The sequence below is a fragment of the Tamandua tetradactyla genome, chromosome 13 (assembly GCF_023851605.1).
Source record: "Tamandua tetradactyla isolate mTamTet1 chromosome 13, mTamTet1.pri, whole genome shotgun sequence".
NCBI lineage: Eukaryota > Metazoa > Chordata > Mammalia > Pilosa > Myrmecophagidae > Tamandua > Tamandua tetradactyla.
Window position 1 is genome coordinate 51788518 of NC_135339.1, and position 23602 is coordinate 51812119.

Consider the following 23602-nt stretch of genomic DNA (forward strand, 5'->3'; position numbering starts at 1 on the left):
CATATACACCTTATGACAAGAGAGTTCTTGAAGTCATGAGGATTAGGCCAAATTGGGGATACACGTTCGGAGCTAAATGGATTGGAAGCTTTAGGGCAGGGAGATAAGCAGTTCCGCCCCCTCCCTCTGTGTGATCATTTTTTTGGTAGGAAGTGAGATTGTTTTATTCTATTGAAAGGCTACCTCCCAACCTTTCATTTTGATAGTACTGTGTGTAATTCTTTTGCACATTTTCAGAGAAGCAAACAATTTGGTTTGTTTAATTATGAGATCATCTCGAATTGGCTCATTTAAGTAGTCCATTAAAATGTTGGTAATATAAAAATATGCATGAAAAATAATTTCTCCTTCTCTCTCTCTCTCTCAAACTTAACATTCATGGATTCTCCATATCCATGTGACCTGTTTTATGGTTTGCTCTCTTCCTGGGTGCATGAGCAGCTGACAGAAAAGGTAACTATTGTACACATTTTGCTAGATAAATATTTATGTAGTCTCTGCCTACAGTTCATATGTAAAGAAAACATTCTAAATCCAAGTGTGGGTTACTCCATAGAGAGGAAATAACTCTTTGTGCACCCGCACACTTGTATGTTGATAAGAAATGCAGGTTCCTCTTTCCACACTTGCCAACTAAAGGCAATATTACAGGTGACACTTCATATTTTGGGCAACATCATTATTTCCCAGGAAGATTAATAAGCAATGGGTGGATCTAATGAGGATCCATCTTGTTACAAATCTGAGGGTGGGGAATGACTTTTGGAGTTTGAAAGAGCCTCACAAGTGACTCTCATAGCTCGCCCCTTTGTCCCAACAAGAATCACCCATCTAAGCCAGATGTTCAAAACATTGGCTGCATGTAAGAATCACCTGGGGATTAGAATCATCTCTTGAATGCTCAGGTGTTACCCCAATTGATTGACTCAGAATCTCCATGCATAGGTTTGAAACCACTGGGGTAACATAACCATAATGCCTTCCTACATTTGTTTCACACTTAATAATGTTCAAAGCTCTTTCTCCTAATGATCTTATTTGAGTTCCAAAACAACCTCTGATATAGATGGAGGAAGATGGTATTATCATCCCATGCAGCTGATGAAAAAATTGATGCTCGTCGATGTTAAACAGCTTACTCAAGCTGATATGGTACACAGGAAATGGAGCTTGAATTAGAACCAGTTTTCCAACTCTATTTAGTAAGCTTTGGATTACAATGCATTATAGGCTAAAAGCACTAAAGAAATGTGATATTAAAAAAAATGTGTTGGAGGATTTATTTTTAACTTATTTGTATATGTAAATATTAAGTTAGGATAAAAAGTAAAAGCAAACAAATTAACAAACAGTATCCACAGGGTATAAGAAAATCATCTAATATAACTATCGGCATTTAACATATTTTACTGGCTAAGGATGATCATTATTCCTCCAGTTTTTGGGCAGAAGAATCTTGAATGGTCTTGAATCTGTTCATTGTGATTGTAAATGGAAGTTTTATAATCTCATGCATTATGGGTTTAGAACTACCTATTTCTCTTACTTATACTATATGGATTTTCCTGCATAGATTGGAAATCCAGGTCATCACTACAGATTTGTCTATTTTGACATGTCTTTAGGAGGAAGAAATTGTTGACTGGTGGAGTAAATTTTATGCTTCCATGGGAGAACATGAAAAATGTGGACAATATATTCAGAAAGGCTATTCTAAACTCAAGGTACAGGGACTTTGCTGCTGTGGGTGAGGTATCAATATCTATACAAGGGCAAGGCAGAGCTGAGTAGAAGACCAAAAAGTCCAATGGTGGGAGGGTGAACGGGAGAATACTGATGGGGAGGTACCAGGAGTACCTCTGATTTCTAGACAGCCATGAATTCTGACAATGGGTTTTGGTTTCCCCAGGATTTGAGGACAGCTACTGAGTAGGGTTACATGACTGCCACTGGGTTTTGGGAAGAGTTGGGAATGGGTTGTCACCACACCAATTAGGCCAATAACTGGCCCAAGAAAACCTAGAAGTCTTGGTATTCTTTGTAGAACAGCATGAAAGATCAATATGCTTCATTGTGTTCTCTGAATGGGCATCAGTTCCACTAGCTGAAATATTGATTCTGTTACATGTATGCAGCATAAAATCCCAACCATGAACACAGGTGTTCAGGAGGGAGGCAAGCTATTGAGCTAAGTAGGGTGGGCCATTGTGATCTTTCTGCTAATGCTCTGAGTTTTTCAATTCTGCCAATTCCCCCTCCTTCTCCTCCTCTCCTCTTCTCTCCCCCCACCCCTCACTTCCTTTTCTTCTTTTAGTTTTTTATTGAGTTATAAATTATAAACAATAAAGTGATCAGTGAGTTTTGACAACTGTACTCACTCATGTAAATCACTACCCCAAGCAAGGTAAAAATGCATTTGCATTACCACAAAAAACTCCCTTGTGCTCCTTTTGGGCTACCTTGGTCCAATATAGTAGTTTTCAGATGCATCATGTGTGTATTAGCGTTTGTCTCTTTTTATTGCTCTGTGGTATTTCATTGTATGCCTATACCACAATTTGTTTATCCACTCTTCTAATGATAAAGCTGCTACTGTACCATGTAGCCAAGTTTTCTTTTTCTCTTAGATAAATACCTAGAAATGGGTCTTCAGGATCATAGGATAGGTGGATATTTAATTCTATACAAAACTGCCCAGACTTTTTTTTCAAATGGTTGTATCGTTTTAAACTCCCACCAGCAATCTGAGAGATCCAGTTGCTGTATCCATAACCTCAAAAACATTTGGTGTTGTTAGTTTTACTTTAGACTCCATTTGTATTTTAGTAAGAAATTAAGAGTCTGTTGATGGTTTTCAGATATATGATTGTGAACTAGAAAGTGTACCAGAATTTAAGGGCCTGACAGACTTCTCAGATACTTTCAAGCTATTCAGAGGCAAATCAGATGAGAATGAAGATCCTTCTGTGGTAGGAGAGTTTAAGGTAAGTAAATTGTGTATGTTTGTCTGAGATCTACCTTTATTTCCTTTATAGATCTAGGATAAAGGACAGCCTTTATCTGCAAAAGCCAGCAGTGACATTTTCATCTGATCATACCAAGTTGTCAGGCAAACAATCAAGGGGTTGTATTTCTTGAATCAGAAAGGTTTTGTATTGATTTGTAAAAGCTGCTGGAATGCAATATACCAGAAAAGGAACAACTTTTTAAAAGGGAATTTATTAAATTGCAAGTTTACAGTTCTAAGGCTATAAAAACTAAGGCATCCACAGAAAGATACCTTGATTCAAGAAAGGCCGATGGGTCTGGAATACCTCGGTAAGCTGGGAATGCATGTGGCTGGCATCTGCTGGGGTCTTTGGCTTCTCATTTCAAACAGCTTCCCCAGGGGCATTTTCTTTCTTCATCTCCAAATATCTCTGCTTGTGTTAGGTCTGTCAACTCTGAAGCTTTTTCCAAAATGGTTTCCTCTTAAAGGACTCCAGTAAGCAACCTTATCTTGAATGGATGTAGACGCACCTCCATGGAAACCACCTAATCAAAAGGTCCCACCCATAATTGGGTGGGTCACATCTCCATGGAAACAACTTAGTCAACAATATTGAATATGGATTAAAAGAAACATCCACAAGATTGGATCAGAAAAAAGGACGTGGCTTTTCTGGGGCACACAACAGCTTCAAACCAGCAAACATGTAAAACTGATGAGTCTGCTGAGGGTGATGTTTAATATGCTGTCCCAGAAGAGATACAGCAACTTCCTTCTGGGAGAGCCTTCTTTTAAATTGTCAGCTCTCATGATGGGCTAAGGAACACTCTCACTCTCAAAATTCACCTCCAGGCACATTTTCATCCAGATAGTCCTGCTGCTAAGAAAGGAGAAAGCAGCATTTTAAAAACTGCTGGCTCTGCAACTTCATGTTTGGTGATTGGGGAAGAGCCTCATTAAGGAAGTTCTAGGCTTAGATGAATAAAATGGAAAGTAACTGGCACAAGATGCAATATTATTCTTGTTTTATAACTTGATTCCTGTGGTAGTTCCCTAATTCCTAGGTTTAACAAAAATTGAGTGACTTAATACAATAGAAATTTATTCCTTCACAATTATGGTGGTTAGAAGTCCAAAATTAAGATGTTGACAGAGCTGGTTCTTTCTGGAGGCTCTGAGAGAGAATTTATTTCATGCCTCACTCCTAGCTTCTGGGAGTTGCCAACAGTTCTTGGCATTTGTTGGCTTGCAGAGGATCACTCCAATCCCTGCCTCCAAATTCACATCACCCTCCTTTCTGTGTGTATAATCACATGCCTTCTTATAAGGATAGCATTGGATTTAGGGCCAACCCTAATCCAGTAGGACCCCATTTTACTAACCACATCTATAAAACACTATTTCCAAATAAGATCAGATTCACAAATAAGGGGGTTTGGACTTCAACGTACTTTTTCAGGGGCACATCATTCTACCTGCAACAATTCCCTAAAATGTAATATACTAAAATAACAGAATTTCCCAACTGCTATTTTTGTTATTTTACAGATGAGGAAAATAAGACCCAAAGAGACCAAACGATTTGCAAAGTTATAGGTCTAATCAGAATCAAAGCATCTACCTGGACCTCTGCTCTTGGATATCCTCCAGGCACTTCAGACTCCACATATCCCAATCTAAACTCACTCTCTGCACACACATACCTTCACCACTTCTCTTGTTCTAAAGCTCAGTTGTTGGCATCATTATCCATTTATTCATCTAATCTTCACTTATTCCACAAATTCATTTAGCAAATATTTATTGAATGTCCATGGGTCAGGACCTGATGTACAGATAAATTTGTGATGTGATTAGAGAGAAAAATGGGCTCTGTCCCTGCTTTCTGGGAGCTGAGTCTAGAGAGGGAGGCTGCCATTACTCAATCTCATCTGTATAAAACAACAAACCAATAAATGCTATAAGAAAAGTACAGGGTGCTATGAGAGTTGTGATCTCATCTGCAGCCCTGAAAGGGCTTCTCTAGTACAAGGCCTCTTCCTCTGACATCTGAAGAATACTAGAAGGTGCTCTCAAGAAAAAGAGCTGTGAGAGAGCTGCACTGCTCAGAGCCATTCTCACTCTCTCTTTCTTTCTGCTTATGCTGACCAGTCTTGAATCCTATAGATGCCACCTCTCCAAGGTCTAGTTCCTCTTCTCTACCCCCATTGTCCCTTCCCAGACTTTCAGCAGGACCCAAATGACTGTCCTGTGGTCTTCCTTGTCCCACTCCATGCAACCAAATCTGATCATGTTTCTTGACTGCTTAAAGACATAGCTTATGTTTCTACAGGATCAAGTCTCAACTCCTTCCTAAGGTGGAGACAGCCTTTCACAAGCTACCTGTCTCCCCTGCCAACCCACCTTTGCACCCTCCACCCTTCTGTTCTGCAGAACTTCTCCCTATCACTAAACACACCTTGTTCTCTCACAACTAGGAGCCTTGGGACAGGCTCTTCTTCCTTCCCTGGATGCCCTTCCTTCCCTCTTTGTGGTCTGGCAAAGTTCTATTCACTCTTTAAACGCCAGCTCAAATGTCTCATTCTTTGTGAAGTGTCCTCTGATTGCTTCTGGCAGAGTGAGTCACTACTGCTCTAGGCTCCCACAGGTCTGGGGTCATGCCTCTCTTCGAGCATCTTAAACATTGTGAGTATCTGCTTACATAACTTTCTCTCTCTCTAACCACAGTTGGCAAATACATAGCAGCTGTGCTGCTGCTTCCTAATCCTTTGCCTAGAGCAGACGTTGCTAATCGATCAGGATTATATCAATATTCGGTTTCAAAATCCTCATTACAGCCTCCCACAAAGCAATCAAAGATGGCATGAGGGTCAAACCTGTTTATAATTCCTGTGCCAGACTGGGTTCATTGGATTCATGCTGCTTTACTGAATCCATATAGCTGCAACTAAGATCCACATGTTCTGAATCCAAGTTTAGTGTTTTCCCCCTGTATTTAAGCAGATTTAGAGATAAAATAGGCCTCTGATGCTGGCCTGATGGCTCACCCATTCAACAAACATTTATTATGCCCCTGGAGATAGAGTGATGAACAAGTCATAAATCCTACCCTCAGGAAACTCATGGTCTAGTGAAGGATATAGACAATAAATAGACTATTACAGAGGTCAACACTGGGGCAGAGGTGACTGTAGGGTTAGATGAGAGCCCGTAGCAGATGTACCCAACCACAGGGCAGTCAGAGAAGATTTCATGGAAGAAGCTGAGACCTGTTGCATGAACAGGAGTTTGCCTGGGAGGGAGTTTACAGGGGTGATGTAGGAAAAGGGGGGCACCCTTACTACTTTACTGATTAAAAAATAATTACTTTTTCCTACCTTCAAAATATATGCAGAATATCCCTTCCTCTCTCCACCAGCTCTTTCACCATATTAGTCTAAGTCACTTCCATCCCTTTGCTGGATTATTGTCTGGTTTTCCTGCTTCTCACCTGCCCTTTTCACCCTGTGATCTATTAAGTAATTATTTTATAACTATAATCATTTCACTTACCCTACTAGAAATGTGCACAGTGCAACCTACACTATTTCCTTCACGAAAGGCAGCCCTTCATCACCTACAACCCCTGTGCCTGTTCCTGAGCACCCTGGGGCAGAAGGGCATTGCTAGGAGCCCTCTGCCCAGACCACCAAGGGCCTGTGAGTACATATTGTGTCTCTCCTGCAGGGCTCCTTTAGAATCTACCCGCTGTCAGATGACCCCAGCGTGCCAGCCCCTCCCAGGCAGTTTCGGGAATTACCTGACAGCGTCCCACAGGAATGCACGGTTAGGATTTACATTGTTCAAGGCTTAGAGCTCCAGCCCCAGGACAACAATGGCCTGGTAAGAGTTTGGGTGTGGGGCCTTCTCCTGTAGCAAGATAATTACAGTCATCAGCCACAGTAATTGTCATGTTCTTTCTTTTGGGGCGTCTGTTATCTCACTATGGGGGAGATACTCTCTCAAAACAAAGTATTCAGGAGAATTGTCCTTGTAGGGATTTATCTAAGAGCTTGCAGGGGCTGTAGATCTTCTGGCTCATCCTTCTCACTTTACAGATGTGGCCTGGGAGGAGATTTGCTCAAGTCGCCCAGCCAGTCAGCAGTAAAGCTGGGTCACCTTCCTCCCACTTCCTCTTCTTGCCACTCTGCTTCCCCAAAGGCGTTCTGGCTGTGTGCCTCTACTGGGAAGCATCACTCAAACCTTGGCTTGGGCACGCAGGTGCCACAGCAGCCACCTTTTCATCAGTGTGGGAGTGGGTGTGGAGGGATACCAGATTCTGTCCCAGAAACTGACTTGAACTTGCATCTTACCATGACCTAACACCCATCTATCTTTCCCCACAGTGTGACCCTTATGTAAAAATAACACTGGGCAAAAAAGTAATTGAAGATCGAGACCACTACCTTCCCAATACTCTGAACCCAGTGTTTGGCAGGTAATGTACATTTTTAAACACGTTTCTTTCATTTTTCACTAAATCTGTATTGAGGACATACTGTGTACCAACTTGTGGCCTAGGCCCTGTCACTGTGGCCGTCACCCAGGCAGATAGTCTAGTCAGGGAGCAGATAATAAAAAAGTAAGCACAACAAAAAAAAAAGTAAGCACTTCCTTTTCAAGGAAGTGAAAAGTGCAATGAAGAAAATGAAGCCAAGGTTCCTAGGCTCCTCTGAGGAAATATTTTCTTCAAAACATAAAGAGCCAGCCATGCAGGGAGGGTGGGAGTGTAAAGCCCAGGAATCAGGATAAGTTTGGTGGGTTCTAGTGGGTTCTAGACAAGAAGGCAGGTAGAGGAACTGACCTGTAGTGAAATGTTGGTTCTCATTTCCTGATTCCAGTTTGGGCTCTGTTTTCTAGGACATTTTGATCCCTGCCAATTTGATCCAGTAAACATATCAGCCCTGTTATCAAAGTCAAAGAAAAGGCAGAAAGTGATGGAGTCAAAATATCCTTCTCCATCTATCTTCTGTTCCCGATGGTTCTTGAAATAGCATTATTTTCTTCAACATTACAACTCTAGGCTTGCTTCTGGACTGTTATGTTTATCTTGTCAGAGCCATCTCAAGGGTAAAACAAATCCAAGTGACCACTAAATGGGGCCAGCATTTTTTTCAGTTATAAACTACTTCCACATTTGATGATAGTTAACATTTGCTGGGCATTTGCTACATGCCAGAGCTATGCTGAACCCTTTATAGAAAACATCAAAAAATTTCACAACTTTGAGATGCTATTCCTATGCCCATTTTATACTGAAGAAACTCAGGCACAAGAGAAGGAAAATGCCAAAATGCACCCAGCTAACAAGAGTCTGAGTCAGGCCATCTGACTCCTATGTCTGTGTGGCTTCATCATTGCACACTTTGCTGCCTCCATGGTCTCATTTTCATCTCCATGTCAAACTCATTCTCCAGACAGGGCAGGGATTAGCAGTCCCACTTCACAGGTGAGAGAAATGGGGCTGTGACAGAGCTGGTAAGTGCCAAATTTCTTGGGCAGAAATTCCCAACTCCAAGACACCTTTCATAATGCTTCATATCCATGGCAAAGCCATCACCTATAGAAAAAATGTTCTTTATACCAAACAGTTGTGAAAAAAGTGGCATTTTCCCAAATCCATGTTGAATTGGAGAACACTGTGTTCTTGTTTGCTCTATGGCCTGCATTTTTTATTTTTTACTTTAATATCTTGCCCATCCTATCCTTTTCTGCTCGTGTTTGCTGATTGTGCCTTTACACATTCTTTCTCTTGTGTGCCTGTGTGCAGACACACACAAGAAGTTCTTACCACTTGATCAAAGCCTCTCAAGTAAGCACATGCCATTCTCCTTTACACATTCTCACACCTGGAAACACATGTGTACACAAGACCTCACACTCACTCAGCCCCAGGCAAGCACACATGCACAGACATACACCCCTGCACACATGCACGCCCTCTGTGCTGTGCATGCTGTGGCTGTGTGTCAAGGCCAGGCACTGGAAGTAATCCCCTGGCATGACAATATGATAATATGATCATTTACTTTTCTTCTGCTGATCCAGCCCTGAGGTCTAGACAGGAAAAGGCACACAGAGCAGGAAGGAGGTCCCCATTGAGGGAGACAGGGAAGCAGGGAAAGCCAGCATTTGAGGGAGAAAGGCAGTCCTGTCTGAATCACTTGACACAGAGGAGACAAGCACAAGCTTAATTAAGTGGCAGGAAATGTCTTTTTTGGAGCCACCCTGGCAGGAAGTGATGCAGTCAGACTCTGCTCAGGCAGTCCCAGTCTGGCATAGGTGTAGGCTTCCCCTCATTCAATGGGAATGGAGCTGAGATGCCTGCTCTGCAACCCCTCAGATGGCTCTAGTCTGTGTGACCTTGGCCTTATGGGGTAACTTTCTTCTCAGCTGAAAATCTTAAAGATTCTGGGACAGGAATTCAGGAAGGTGAAATCTATCCTATGTGCTCAGTCAGCATGTTCCTGTCACATCAAGGCATTCTCTTGATCATATACAGTGGAATTTTAGCATATTTTATCAGATATTAATTGGTATTCTAAGAAAAAAAGTATTCCTTAGTAAAACCTTCGAGATACTTGGGCTTTAAAATGGTGAATAATAAAGATATGAGAAGATACTCGATATCGTTAGTAATTAGGGAAATGAAATCAAAACCACAATACCACAATGAGATACCACTTCACAAGCAGTAGGTTGGTTATAATAATAAATTTAAAGAAAAAAACAGAAAATAACAAATATTGGCAAGAAAAAATTGTAGAGTTATTGGAACCTTCATACATTACTGGGGGTAAAATAGTACAGCCACTGTAAAAAACAATTTGAAGAGTCCACGGAAACTTAAACATAAAATTACCATATGACCCAGCAATTTCGCTCCTAGGTGTAGACCCACAAGAATTGCAAAAAGGGATTCAAACAAGTCCATGTACACTCATGCTTATAGCAGCAATCTATATACAACAGCCAAATGTGGAAATGACCTGATTGCCCATCAGTGATGAATGGATAAACAAGTCATGGCATATCCATGCAATTGGATATTATTCAGCCATAAAAAGGAGTGAAGTATTGATTCATACTACAGTGTGGATGAAACTTGAAAACGTAATACTCGGTGAAAGAAAAGGTCACATCTTGTATGAGTTCATTTCTATCAAATATCCAGAATAGATAAATCCATACAGGCAGAAGGCAGATTGGTTGCTTCCAGGAGCCAATGGAAGGGAAAATGGGGAGAAATTGCTTAATGGGTACAGGGTTTCCTTTTGGAGTGACAAAAATATTTTGGAATTATATAGAGGTAGTAGCTGCACAACACTGAATGTACAAAATGCAATGAATTCTTCACTTTAAAGTGGATAATTTTACATTATGTAATTTTACCTTAATATAGTTTATAATGGTTTATAATTGCTGGATAATCATAGGACTTCTCAGAACTTAGTTTGCTTAGAGGAGCTCCAAAAGAAGTGGTTCTCAACCTTATTTGACAGAAATTCTTTTTCTCAAGGGACACACGTTACCTGTCCCTTGGAATCCAGTAATGGGAATGTGGTGTTTGAGGGCTGGGGGATGAGGGGTTGCTGTATTTCATGTGTGATCATGAATCCAGCTCCTTTTCTCATGGGTCCCTTCCTCCTGCATCAGTTGCCCCGGTACAGCCATCTAGAGAAATCTAGATAAATCTCAGCTAGGAGACAACCTGAAAGATTTTTACCAGTATCCTATTGACATGCACCTTTTTGCTCAACTGGGTTAATGTTCCTGATTCTGGGGACAGGAATCAGTTTGCCCACCAGAGTGAGACAAGAAGAGGAGGAGGCACAGGGAGAGAGAAGGGATGGGAGAGGCCTCTCTCAGTTCTCCCTTCAACAAAATTAATTGAGCACCTACTCTGGACATGGCAAATACAGAACAAAAACCCTACCCGACTGGAGCTTATGGTATAATTCACCACCTTCTTAGAACATACACCTAACCAAAAAACTACTGATTATTTATCTTTGTATCAGAAGTGTTTGCATTTTAGTATGAAATGGAAAAACCTTAAAGAAGCAAAGCTAATCATAGACCCAGAGGGTCTCAGAGGGTAGAGGGCTCCCTCTTGGCCCCCTGCACTCCACACTGTGTTGGTGAATTCCACTCATGCCCCTGTCCTATGCCCTTGTGGGGTGAGTCAAAGACATTCAGCAGAGAAGAGAACATGGCAGGGGCACAGGGAATGGTCTGTGTATCAGGTATTTGTGCTTTACTAATTTCCTGACTATGTAAGAGATGCTCAGAATACCCCAGTTGATAAGCATATGATAATAATAATATTAATAAGATTATAATTAACTAGTTTTTGAGCAATGCAATCAGTCCAGATACTTTCTATACATTCTTCACTTGATCCTTATAACAGCACTGTATGTTGGAATTATTATCACCATTTTACAGATGAGGAAACTGAGGGCAGAAGGGTTAAGAAACTGGCCTAGGGTCCCATAGCCAGTAAGCAACAGAACTGGGATTTGAACACAAATATCTAACACTCATGTTCTCCAGAGCACTCTAGCTTATATTTTTAAATTCCTAGTACTCATATTTACTCTTTACCAAGTTCCCTATCCACTACCACCCACCCTAGCTGACCTTGTCACAGTGTTTCCCCACAGCCATGGCCACTGTCTGGGGATGCTTCACGGATCCCTGGTGTCTGTGAGGTGCCTGGATGGATCATGCTGATAGTAACCTTGCATTTTTTTATTTAGAATGTATGAACTGAGCTGCTACTTACCTCAAGAAAAAGACCTGAAAATCTCCATCTACGATTACGACACCCTGACCCGTGATGAAAAAGTGGGAGAAACGATTATTGATCTGGAAAACCGATTCCTTTCCCGGTTTGGGTCCCACTGTGGCATACCTGAGCAGTATTGTATGTAAGTTGTCTTGGCCATAAGTGTAGACATTTTGTTCCATCTGACATAAATACCTTGGAGAGCTTTGACTCCCTACCTCAATGCCTTTCTTCATGGAACCATTGCTCTCTTTAGTTGGATTAGTAGTTTTTAATAATAGGATTATCTCAGGGAGAATTGGGGCCATTGCATTGCCCAGTCCTGGAGGCACCATTCGCATTGTCGTCTGTGGAGAAAGGTAGCCCTAGGAGTAGTGCAGTGCCCAGTAGGCATGACATAGGTAGTGGCACTGAGAGGCTCAATCCCCTCTCTGCCCCATTTAGAGCTCCTTTTCTTGGCATCAGGGACCAATGTCTGGTAGCAGAAATTCCCTACCCTTTGGAAGCAGGCATCCCCCACCCCATACTGGGCAAACCGAATTGATTAATTTTGTGATGTTCCCCTTCCAGAGAGCTGTAGGGTCTCTCTCTAAGCATATAATAAGATACGACTTGCAATTTCTAATTTATATTGCCTCCAATGACCACAGTGATCTCAGAGGAGGAAACTGAGCAAAAGAAAAAAAGATTGATTGGCTGAGGTCAAATAACATGTGGGCATTAGGGTTCTGAAATGGATTTCTAGGCAAAGCCAAAGTTGTAAAGCAGTCCCTGCTCCCTTGTATACAGAAACACCTATAAATATGTATGTGTGTGTGAATCCATGGAGAATCTGTGTGCCCTGCAACTAACTCCAGGGTGTGTGATATGATTCACAGTTCTGGAGTAAATACCTGGCGAGATCAGTTGAGACCGACACAGTTGCTTCAAAATGTGGCCAAATTCAAAGGCTTCCCACCACCCATTCTTTCTGAAGATGGAAGTAGAATCAGATATGGAGGACAAGAATACAGTCTGGATGAATTTGGTGAGCACATTGCTATGGATTGCAAACTAATTACAAAGAGAGTTACTCTTAGCTATTGCTGGGTTCGTATTGGGCATGGGCAGACCCAGTACCCTAATTATACTCTCTGAGACTGCACACGTGACTCTAACAAAAGCCACATTATAGTGGAGTTCTGCTGTCTTGTGAAGTATCAAAATGGATGTATTTTCTTGTCCTTCTTATGTTTCACTTGACCTTTCTGGGTCATAGCCATTCAAGCTTTGAGCACAAAATTCTAGTAATTAACTTATTTCCATTTAGTACTTAATTAGCTCAAAAGTGCTCATATTATAGTGGAAGAATTTGTCTTTCATATTTATTCCATCATTTATTCCAGCCCTTATCTGAGAAGGCTCAGGGATGTTGGGGGCTGATTTGAAGAGCCTGCTAAGCTCACATCTGGCTTACCACAGAGCTTGGGGTCTTGCTGTTTCCCAAGCAGTCATTTATAATATAACTTGTCCTGACACATAAACAGCTAGTTACAATATGACAAAGACTGAAATAAGCTTAATAGAGCATAAGAGCTATGGAATGACTTAGTATGTTGGGAGGGAGAAGGCTTCCCAGAGTGGGTAGCAGTGGGAATGGCCTTGAAGCGGGTGTGGAACATCCATGCAAAGCTGAACAAGACACACAGAGTGACAACACTTCCTGATCCCAGACTGCTGATTCCTGAAATTGTAAGAAACTTTGTTGTGTCTTTTCATTTTGAAAAACACTTAGTCAATGTCAGGGACAATTAGTTGTTTAAGAAATGTTGATGCTGCTGTTAACATGTGAACTTGAAAAAAAATTGTTAATAAACTGGGAAACTACATGGTATAGTGGTTAAGAGTGCCCCCCAGACAATCAAACAACCCCAAAAGCCATATCAGTCCTTGTGATTGTTCCAGTTATTATTGTTACATAACATACCACCCCAAATCTTAGCAGCTTGAAACAACCATTTTGTTTTGCTTACAGTTTTGTGGGTCAGTAATTCAGAAAGGGCTCAGCTGGGCAGTTCTCACCTGAGGCCTCTTACCTGGGTGCAGTCAGCTGTCAGCAGGGGCTGCTGTCACTGAATGCTTGGCTGGGCTAGATGACCAAAGGGGCTCACACACATGGCTGGCAGCTGACAATTGGAACACCTACCCAGGCCTTTTCTGCAGGGCTCCCATGAAAAACAGCTTCCCCCAGCACAAGCATCCCAAGAGAACTAGGCAGAAGCTGAGTGGCCTTTATGCCTAGCCTGGAATGTCACACAGCATCTTTTCCTCCATACTCCATTAATTGAAGATGTCTCAGTTTAAAAGGAGAAGGACACAGACACCACCTCTTGATGAGAATTTGTGAGCCATGTTTTTAAAATGCCACAGTGATGCTAACTGTTGAAACAATTAATAAATTTCCAAATTTCAGTGGCTTAACACAATAGAAGTATATTTCTCATAAATTTAAAAGAGGTATTCCTTCAGGTATGTGGTCTTTCTCCCAGAAGTGCTTCCTGGACTCGGGACCTTTCCATCTGATAGCTTTGCAGTTCTTCAGCTTAGAGTTCTAAGGTTGCTATATGAAAGTAGCAGAAGAGAAGGGTGCATAGAGGATTCTAAATGGGAAGTATCTATGGACCAGGTCTGGAAGCACATACATCACTTCCACCCACTTTACATTCTAGCTGAACTTGGTCACATGACCATACCTAAATGCCAGAGAGACTGAGAAACAGTCTGAATGTGAGTTTCTGCCACAGAAATGAATATAAACTGCTCTCCTCTAAGTGTCCTGGTGTGTTCGGATTCCTTTGCTATTGGTAGCCCAGAACTTAGGTGTGAATGAGCCTGGGTGGGTCAGGACCCCTGATCAGGAGGTATTTTGATCAATGACTCCTTCCTATGTTAGAATTTTACATTTCGGCACTGCCTGTCAATGTTTCAAAGTCTGAGATAAAGTGCTACAAACAGCTCAGGGTAATTTGGCTGAATTATTCCTGCATCCCCATACCTTTTTCAATGCGACTTTCCATTTCAGAAGCCAACAAAATCCTGCACCAACACCTCGGAGCCCCTGATGAGCGTCTAGCCCTACATATCCTCAGGACTCAGGGGCTTGTCCCTGAGCATGTGGAAACGAGGACTTTGCACAGCACGTTCCAGCCCAACATTTCCCAGGTAAAGCAGCTTTCCACCTTTGAAGACTCATCATCTACCCTTCAAATGCAAAGGCAATAACATAACACTGACTTGCCACTTTCCTCTTTTATCTCTTTTGGACACTTTAGCATCATCACAAATGGGAATTTTTTGTAAGAAAGTTCAGGTAGCTCCCAAAATCCAGACAGGAGAGAGGCTATGATGCAGAACAAACTAGAACCAGCGTCTCTCATCCTGTCTCTTGTCTCAGTTTCTCTGTCTATTTTAGTCTGTTCACTAGCTGTGGCCACCTTCCTATGCATCAAAACATCATGAACAATTCCTGAGAGTTTGTATGTTACAACGCAGCCACTCAGACTCCCACTTCCCACTCCTTGTCCCATCTACTTCCAAATGTGGAATGGGTTGGTTGCCTCAATTTGGCCTGGCTATCCACCACTGCACCACTCAGCTGTAGCCAGACAGGCAGGGTCTGAGAAAACAAGAGGTTGTCCCAGCTTGGGTGAGAAGCTGTCTCCTGAGATTAAGCACCCAAGGAAGCAGGACCATAGTGCATGAAGTGACTGCTCACAGTGACGATGTAGATAACAATGGGGGGCTATAAGTTCCCAGAACATGAGGAGCAAGTTCAAAAGAAGCAAAGTGAGACATGGCATATGACAAAGTAATCTATGCAGAAGCTTGTTATAGTAACAGGCTGTTCTTTCAGAGACTCGGAATCAGTAGGTCTCGGGTGGAGTCAGGAATCCGAATTTTAACAAATGTCTGGAGTGACTCTGCTGCAGGTGGCTAAGAGATCGTATTTTTTTTTTTTTTTTTTTTTAAAGGAAAGACAGAGAGAAGGAAGGAAGGATAGAAGGAAGGAAGGAAGGAAGAAAGGGAAACATTTTTAAACATTTTCTTGTTTTATTGTATTCTGTTTCTCCGTTTTTGTTACATGGGCTGGGGCCGGGAATCGAACCGAGGTCCTCCGGCATAGCAGGCAAGCACTTTGCCCGCTGAGCCACCGCGGCCCACCCCAAGAGATCGTATTTTAAGAATCATTAATCTAATGGATGCTAATATTGTTGATACTGACAGTAAAACCATGGACAAGCTTATTTCCCAAAAGTGGCCACATGTGCCTGTTCTTACTAGATTAGTTTGTTATTCACTTCTTGTTCTTATTCTATTACACATTTTAATTTCATCCTTTTCCTTTTCTTTTTCCTTCCTCCAAAGAACCCATTCCTCCTCCTCTCTTCCCTTCCACCCCTCAATAAATTGCAAAGAAAATTTCTCCCAAGCAACTTGCCATGTCCTCTACCTACGTCACTGGACACAGATTGTGGCTAGGTCTTAGGAGACACCTAATGTTCTGCAGTGCACTTGATGTATTGTGGAGTCTTGAGCCCTAGAGATTAGTTGGAAGAGAGTCAAGATCATAGTAAAATATGTTCCTTTTCAGGAGCCTGTTAATTTATTTTGATCACAATGCATTAGGAAGCCAATCTAGTTGTTTCCTTGGCAACCTTCTTGAAAGCCAGTCTGAAAGCAAAGTCTACAGAATGTCCAAAAACAGTTTGGGGAATGTAAAGTGGTTCATATGGCTGATAAAGTGCTTTAGTGGCATTCCTAGCCTCTCTGGAAGAACATTCCAGTCAAATGGATTGGCCTGGTCTGTGGCAGTCAACAAGCAGGGCCTTACCACGCTGGCCAGCATGAGTGTCAGTCCAGGCTTCCATCCTCCCCCTCCTGCAGTCCTTCTCCTGATTATGGGCACCAGGGAGCCAGTGGCAGCCAGTCCTGACCTTTTAGGAACAGTAATACTCTTGTCATTATTTGAGTCCTTCTTTTGAAAGTGCTGTTGTGTTTTTATTTTACAGGATTAAATAACATTAATCTGTTATTGATTAAATTAGAATTAAATAGCATTAATTCTATTATTAATTACATTATTTTGATTTTATAACTTGAGATAAGTGGAGAAACTTTTGTGTATCACAAAATTGGGACTGACAAGCAGCAGACAATGTGATGACGAATATAGTGACAGCCTGAGGACTGCTCTGAAGGGTCAAAGACCCAACTTTAAGTCATTGTAAAAGGATGTGTGTCTGGGTGTGTCTGTGTCTGTGCATGTGCATATGCATGTGTATGTCTGTGTGTTGGGGCTTGTGTTAGTGATGGAAAGCCCCTCATTTTCTTAACCAGGAAAGACTTAGACTATGATACAGATAGGTACACATGTCGCCATGAGAGACCCTGGGTGAAGGTGGAACTAGGTGGGCTAAATTAATCAAGGATTAATCTTGATTTGCTCTTCTACTCCATTTCATTGTCTTTCGTATGGACTAATAAATTAACAGGCCAAAGAAATAGTTTCACCTAAGAAATGCAGAAGAAAATTGTGATCTCTGCCACCCATAATATGACCTGAGTTCTCTTTTCATTTTTGAATGGTTTAGGGGAAACTCCAGATGTGGGTAGATGTTTTCCCCAAGAGTTTGGGGCCTCCAGGCCCTCCTTTCAACATCACACCCCGGAAAGCCAAGAAGTAAGTAGTCATGAGACTCTGCTATATCAGGCTGCAGACTTGGTACAGGACCAGAGGAGACAGTACCTTTAACATGTGTTCCTTTCAGATACTACCTGCGTGTGATCATCTGGAACACCAAGGACGTTATCCTGGATGAGAAAAGCATCACAGGGGAGGAAATGAGTGACATCTATGTCAAAGGGTAAGGGCAGTATGCAAGAGCCTTTAACAAGTTCAGGGAATGAAACAGATTCTCTCCTTCACTGGGTGAGTTTTCATTATTGAAGGTGCCCATTACAGGATTCTTGGTTATTAGAAGCTATTTTATTTTATTATTGTAATCTGCTTAGGAAGCTCTGAGAGATGAAGGGGGAGAGAAGAGAATCTGTTTGAATCTTGTTTCTGAGCAGAGGGATCTAATGACTATAAGAAGTGATAAAAATTTCTGCATATCTCTTTCAACAAAATGGGTTTTCTTCTATTTATATAGCAGGTTTTTTATTTCTGAGATGTCTTGGTTTATTTTTATTCTTTTTTGGTACCTTGAAAAATCAGCTTTAGAAGCATAAGTCCAAAATTTTTTAATATACATTTTATTACCAGCAGCTAGTGTTCATGATAAAGAGGAAACATTAGCAGGTTTTAAACAGTCATCTATTCCATCAATTTACCGAGTGCCTGCATCCAATGTGCCAAGTGTCATACTTGTTCATTATTCTATTATTTGCATAATTCAGTTCCGAATGGTTCATGTTGATGTTAGTTATGTGTTCATGCCTTGATCATGGCTGTTGAATGCAGTGTAGCATGGTAATTAAGAGGCCAGACTCTGGGGCCAATGCCTGGGTACCTTGATCCTGGTACCTTGCCTACTATCAGAAATAAACAATGCCAAGATCCTGGTACCTTGCCTACTATCTGGGCAAGTTAGTAAACTCATGGTATCTTAGCATCCTTATCTGTAAAATGGAATAATGATAGTACTTACTTTGCAGGGATATTTAGAAGATTCAGTTGCTCTAAGTATTTGAGACAGTGCCTTGCACATAACAATGCTGTTTGAGTTTTAACTATGCCTTACTGAATTTGGTTCTTAATATATAAAAGGCAACACTTGTTGAAAATATGACATATTCATACAGCAAGAACAAAGTTTCATTTATAATCCCAAGTGGCCCTCAATCAAAAGTTTTGTTAAAGACATAATTGCTATCATTTAGGTTTGCTGTAAACAGGGAATGTTTCATCAAGTTCTTCATTACTCTTTCTCATTTCAGGATCTTATTACCATTCCCCAAGGAAAACTAATCCCAGCTAATTATATATATGCAAATTTATCTGACTATCATAAGCATTTTTTTTTTCCAAATCAAGGAAAGAAACTCAGGTAACACTGGACTATGAAAACATCTCTGATCAAAGTATGAATCACAACTGAAAATACCATGTAATATTTGGAATTAAAATCTAAACACTACATATGAAAAGATGGATGACACATAAATAAGCCTAGCACTACACACATGAGGCCATACATTCACATACACACATACACTTAGAGTAGATGTTTAACATATTTTAAAATTAAAATGTGAACAGATTCACATTTAAAATAAAATATGAAAAGCTCCATGGGAAATGAGAGGGAGAGCTGCACGAGGCCTAGGGGAGGATGATGGTGACACTTTGGGAATGGGTCAGGAGATAAAGCCACCCAAAGTCGTACCCAAGACTTGAAGACTAATTGTTGAATTAGTTTAAATTAAGCAAAACAGTTCATTGACTAGAAAAAAATGAAAGAATTATAGTTGATTGACATCAATGTTACTATTAATAAAAGGGCCTAATATTTGCTAATGACTTTTGAGGCAGAGTAACAAGTCTGGAATTTGGAGTCGGACTGACCTGAGCTTAAATACTTAATTCCGTCAGTTACTAACTGTGTAACCTTATGTAAGTTACATATCCTCCCTGAGCCTCAGTTTCCTCATCTGTAAAATGGAAATAGTTATACAGTTATTGGAAAGAATAAAATAATGCATGTTAAGTACCTAGTTGATAGCAGATGATCATAAGCATGACTGAAGGATTTCTCCCCTTCCCACTGTGACCTTTCCAAGCCATGACTTCTCATTTTGTCCTCATGTGGACCATGTGAAGGGGCACATATCATTGGCCGCATTTTACAGATGAGATGAGCTCAGAGAGTTAAGGGGCAGAGCAAGTTCACAAACAGGCTTGCCTCCCACCAAGAACCTGTCTCCGTGGGGCCCAGACATCAGTATTTGTAAAAGCTCCCCAATTCCCAATTGATTCTAAGGTGTATGCTACCAGTTGGCTGGTTGCAGATCCGGAGCCTTCCCAGTAGCATGCATCCTTTCAGTCATGTTCATTCAAATCAACAGGTATTTGTTTAGTGTCTACTATGTGCCAGACATAAATAAAAGGAAACTTTTTGAAGATTAACATCTGAATTTAATTGTTTGCTGAAATGAATTCTCCTAGATATGCATATGGAAATAACAGCTTACCACTCCCTTACTTGTCTAATTAATGTGGTCATAGTGAATTTAAGAGTGATGATTTAAAAAAAGGAAACTGTAAGATTACTTGGTTGATGGCTTTTTTGTGTAAGTAAAATCTGGAGAAGGAAATGCTAAAATTTTGAGCTAACTTACATTTGTTGAACCCATCCACCATGATGACAGACTCTGAGGAGTTATAGTTATAAAGACTAAAATCATAGCCAGCAAGCTTCAGGATACCCAAAATAGAAGCTAAATTGTTGATATTTTCCAGAAAATTTCACCTTATCCCTGTTAACTGGAGTCTAAAGGATTTCCTGCTTTGGTTTTAGAGAATTATATTTTGTTTGGCTAAAACCTGTGTTGGATGCAACAGAGCGCCTCCCCTTCATAAATCACCCCCAGCCCCATAGATAACTGGAGGCTGCCCAAGAAAAGTGCATTAATTCTCCTGCCCTTCACTCCCCTAATCACTGCAGAATTTTGCAGCTAGATTACTTGTCAATCACATGAAGCTAAGCCTGTTTGCCTCTGCTTTTCAGCTGGATTCCTGGCAATGAAGAAAACAAACAGAAAACAGATGTCCATTACAGGTCCTTGGATGGTGAAGGGAATTTTAACTGGAGATTTGTTTTCCCATTTGACTACCTCCCAGCTGAACAACTCTGCATTGTTGCTAAAAAAGTAAGCTCTGAAATATGCCAATCGGAAATGGGTGTCTTGGGTCTTCCTTAACTCAGAAACTTGTAGAATGCCAGGCTTCCCAAGACCTCAGAGGTCACTGAGTCCAGCTTCCTCCTGTTATAGATGGGGAAACTTGACATCCACAGCCATGTAGATACTTGCCCAGGAATCACACAGAAATATGGCAGGTATCTGTGTGATTAGGAAGTATAAGGAACACAACTCTCCTTCCCCTAACATGTTGTGGCAGAATGAAGGACCTCGTAAAGGGTGGAAGCAGTTCAATATTTTTTATGTGATGGAAGACAGATTTCTTCTCATGAGAAGCAGACTTCTCATAAGCAGGTTTGAATAATTAGCCATAGACAGAATATTAAAGTAGGTTAGATTTTCCTTCTACCTTTCTTATTGAACCCTAGTGTATGCTTTACTTTCTTCTGAGGCACTTCCTTCAGGGTTCAGGGCCCTCATGGCTCTGATTAGAAAGAATCTCAGTTACAGAACTCATTCAAACTGGCTTACCCTAGAAAAGTGACTTATTGGCTCACATTACTGAAAAGGGTTGGCTGGCTTTAGGAATGCCTGGATCCCAGGTTGAAGTAATGTCTTTAGAAATTTATCCTACTTTCTCCACTGCTCTGCTCAGCCTTTCTCTCTGGGCCCCATATTCAAGCCAGCTCTTCCCTGGTGGAGGCAAGATGGCAGCCAACAGCTCCAGCTCACATCCTGTCCTCTCAGTCATCTCAGCAGAAAGAGATGAACAAATCCTCAATGGTTCCAACCAGGGTTCTGGAATTAGGCCTCAGTGTATCTGCTTGTCTGGGGTCCTGTGCCCATCTCTGAATCAAACATTGTTGCCCAGGAATGCAGTGATCTGATTGGGCAGGTTCTAGAGTTGGAGATAGAATAGCTCTCCAAAACTGCATGGACTTGTTGGGCCCCAAAGAAAATCTGGGTACTTTCATCCAAAAAGGGATTTAAGACTAGAGCAGGCAATAACAGCTGTCTTCTCCCAGTCCCCCATCTCATTTGTACCCTCCATATTTTATAAACCTTCCCTGGCTCTGCCTAGTCACCTCCTCTTCCCACACTCAATACAAATGTACCTGTCCTGTGTCCCATCTGACCAGTCCTACTCTCTGCTGGCCCTACTCAGTGCTCAGGCTATAATGAGCACCTTTTCCATGCCAGGTGAAATGAATGTCTTCAAAGGGAACTTCCTAGAGCCACAGGGGGTCAACATGATATCAAATCAGATACTTTCAGTGAGACAGGCCAGGGAGGCAGGGAGTTGGGGATGTATGAGGGTTAGAGATTTGGGGCCAGATAGGCCTTTAGGCAAATTTACCTTTCCTCTCTGCCCACATCTAGGGCTGGACCTATCCATGCCCTGAGTGGTACTTGGAGCATGACCTCACCCAGGACAGTCAGGTGGGGCCAGACAACAGCAGAATGGGCTTCCCAGCCCCTCTGAGCCAGGCCTTCTCTGCCCTGCTAAAGAGACATTCCTAAAGAAGCATCTGAAAAACAAGAAACAACCCAACAATCTTCTTCCAAATTCATGAAGCATTGGGAGGATTCCCTTTCTGCGGGGGCCAGAGAACTTAGGCATTATTGTGCTAAGGAGGTGTAATTATTCTTGGGTAATATTGTCTGTGCAGAGACAGGAACCAAAGGTGAAAACTAGGAGGACTTTTACTCAAAAGTGTGAGTAATCTTGGAGACTTAGTTGATCACAAGCATATAAAGTCAGTAGTATCTTTTAAAAATAAAAATGTCAGGACATTTGAAGTCTGCACTGATAGAAGAATGAAATCTAGCCCCCAGTTTTCTCACCCCCATGTAAAATCAGAGTGCTAAAATAGAGTATTTCTAAGATCACTTCTACTCAGCATCCATGTGGGATGGGCAAAAGATCACCTGCACAGAAGTGACACCCCAGCAGGTGATGTTGTGGGCAGGGATAGAACAGCCTGATTGGGGGAGGATAATATAAGTAGGCTCTGGTGGTTTTCAGGGCAGAGAGATGGATTATCACTCCCCAACCCTCGGGGTGGCAGCAGGAAGTCACGTTTATAGGAACATGGCAGGCCTTCTGTTTGAGAACTGCCTGGGGCATCCTTTATGTCACCCAGCTGGTGGCCCTGAGATTTCATGGGGAGCACAGCTGCCCCTCCATACACGTGGGGTGAAGGGGTGGGGCCAAGGAGAAGGGATGCCCAGGGAGATGCAAAGGAGAAAAAAAGCCCCATAACATGATACTAGTGTTTCAAAGAACAAAGGTAAGTGTCTCAAAGTCAGGGTGTTCCAAATCATTTGGTTTGTCTGTTTCTCTTGTCATTTTAGGAGCATTTCTGGAGTATTGACCAAACTGAATTTCGGGTCCCACCCAGACTGCTGATTCAGATATGGGATAATGACAAGTTCTCTCTGGATGACTACTTGGGTAGGGCTCACATTTTAGATCACTTTCTCCAAGTATAAGAAATTATACTCGGAATTAGTAAGGTCAATTACAGCTTGACATCGACTACTTAAATCTCCAATACTTGTTGGTCATTTTTGGGGCACGCTATCTGCCTGAATGTTCTCTTGACAGTGCACCCTACCCATCCTGTGTCTCAGGTTCTCTGACAAAGTGGGCACAGAGATTGTCACCCTTTTCCATGTGTCCTGACCATACCCATTGACTTCCGTGGAGGCTCTTACACCATCTCCTGCCTCTCTGTGAAGTTTCAAATTCCGTTTTCACCAGCAGATGCCTCACCCTCACCTCCACTTCCACATCACCCACTCATTCCTCAGTTCCTTGGCATTGGCTCCCACCTTCCTCCTCCACTGCTCTAGAAAGTCACCAGGGTCCCCTGACCTCC

General features: G+C 41.7%; 1 protein-coding gene across 3 annotated transcripts in view; it reads left to right on the forward strand.

The window, feature by feature from the left end:
* Window positions 1–23602, forward strand: part of MYOF (myoferlin) — a 180366-nt gene that overhangs the window by 151321 nt on the left and 5443 nt on the right. For 2 of the 3 annotated variants that reach the window (XM_077125411.1, XM_077125413.1), the window contains 12 exons: window positions 442–453; window positions 1626–1724; window positions 2859–2984; window positions 6716–6871; window positions 7375–7466; window positions 11791–11961; window positions 12698–12846; window positions 14881–15020; window positions 17450–17538; window positions 17627–17722; window positions 20588–20729; window positions 23076–23175. In XM_077125411.1, the coding sequence (XP_076981526.1) occupies window positions 442–453; window positions 1626–1724; window positions 2859–2984; window positions 6716–6871; window positions 7375–7466; window positions 11791–11961; window positions 12698–12846; window positions 14881–15020; window positions 17450–17538; window positions 17627–17722; window positions 20588–20729; window positions 23076–23175 (1372 nt within the window). The remainder of the gene's footprint in view (window positions 1–441; window positions 454–1625; window positions 1725–2858; window positions 2985–6715; window positions 6872–7374; window positions 7467–11790; window positions 11962–12697; window positions 12847–14880; window positions 15021–17449; window positions 17539–17626; window positions 17723–20587; window positions 20730–23075; window positions 23176–23602) is intronic. The other variant, XM_077125412.1, reaches the window with a different exon arrangement.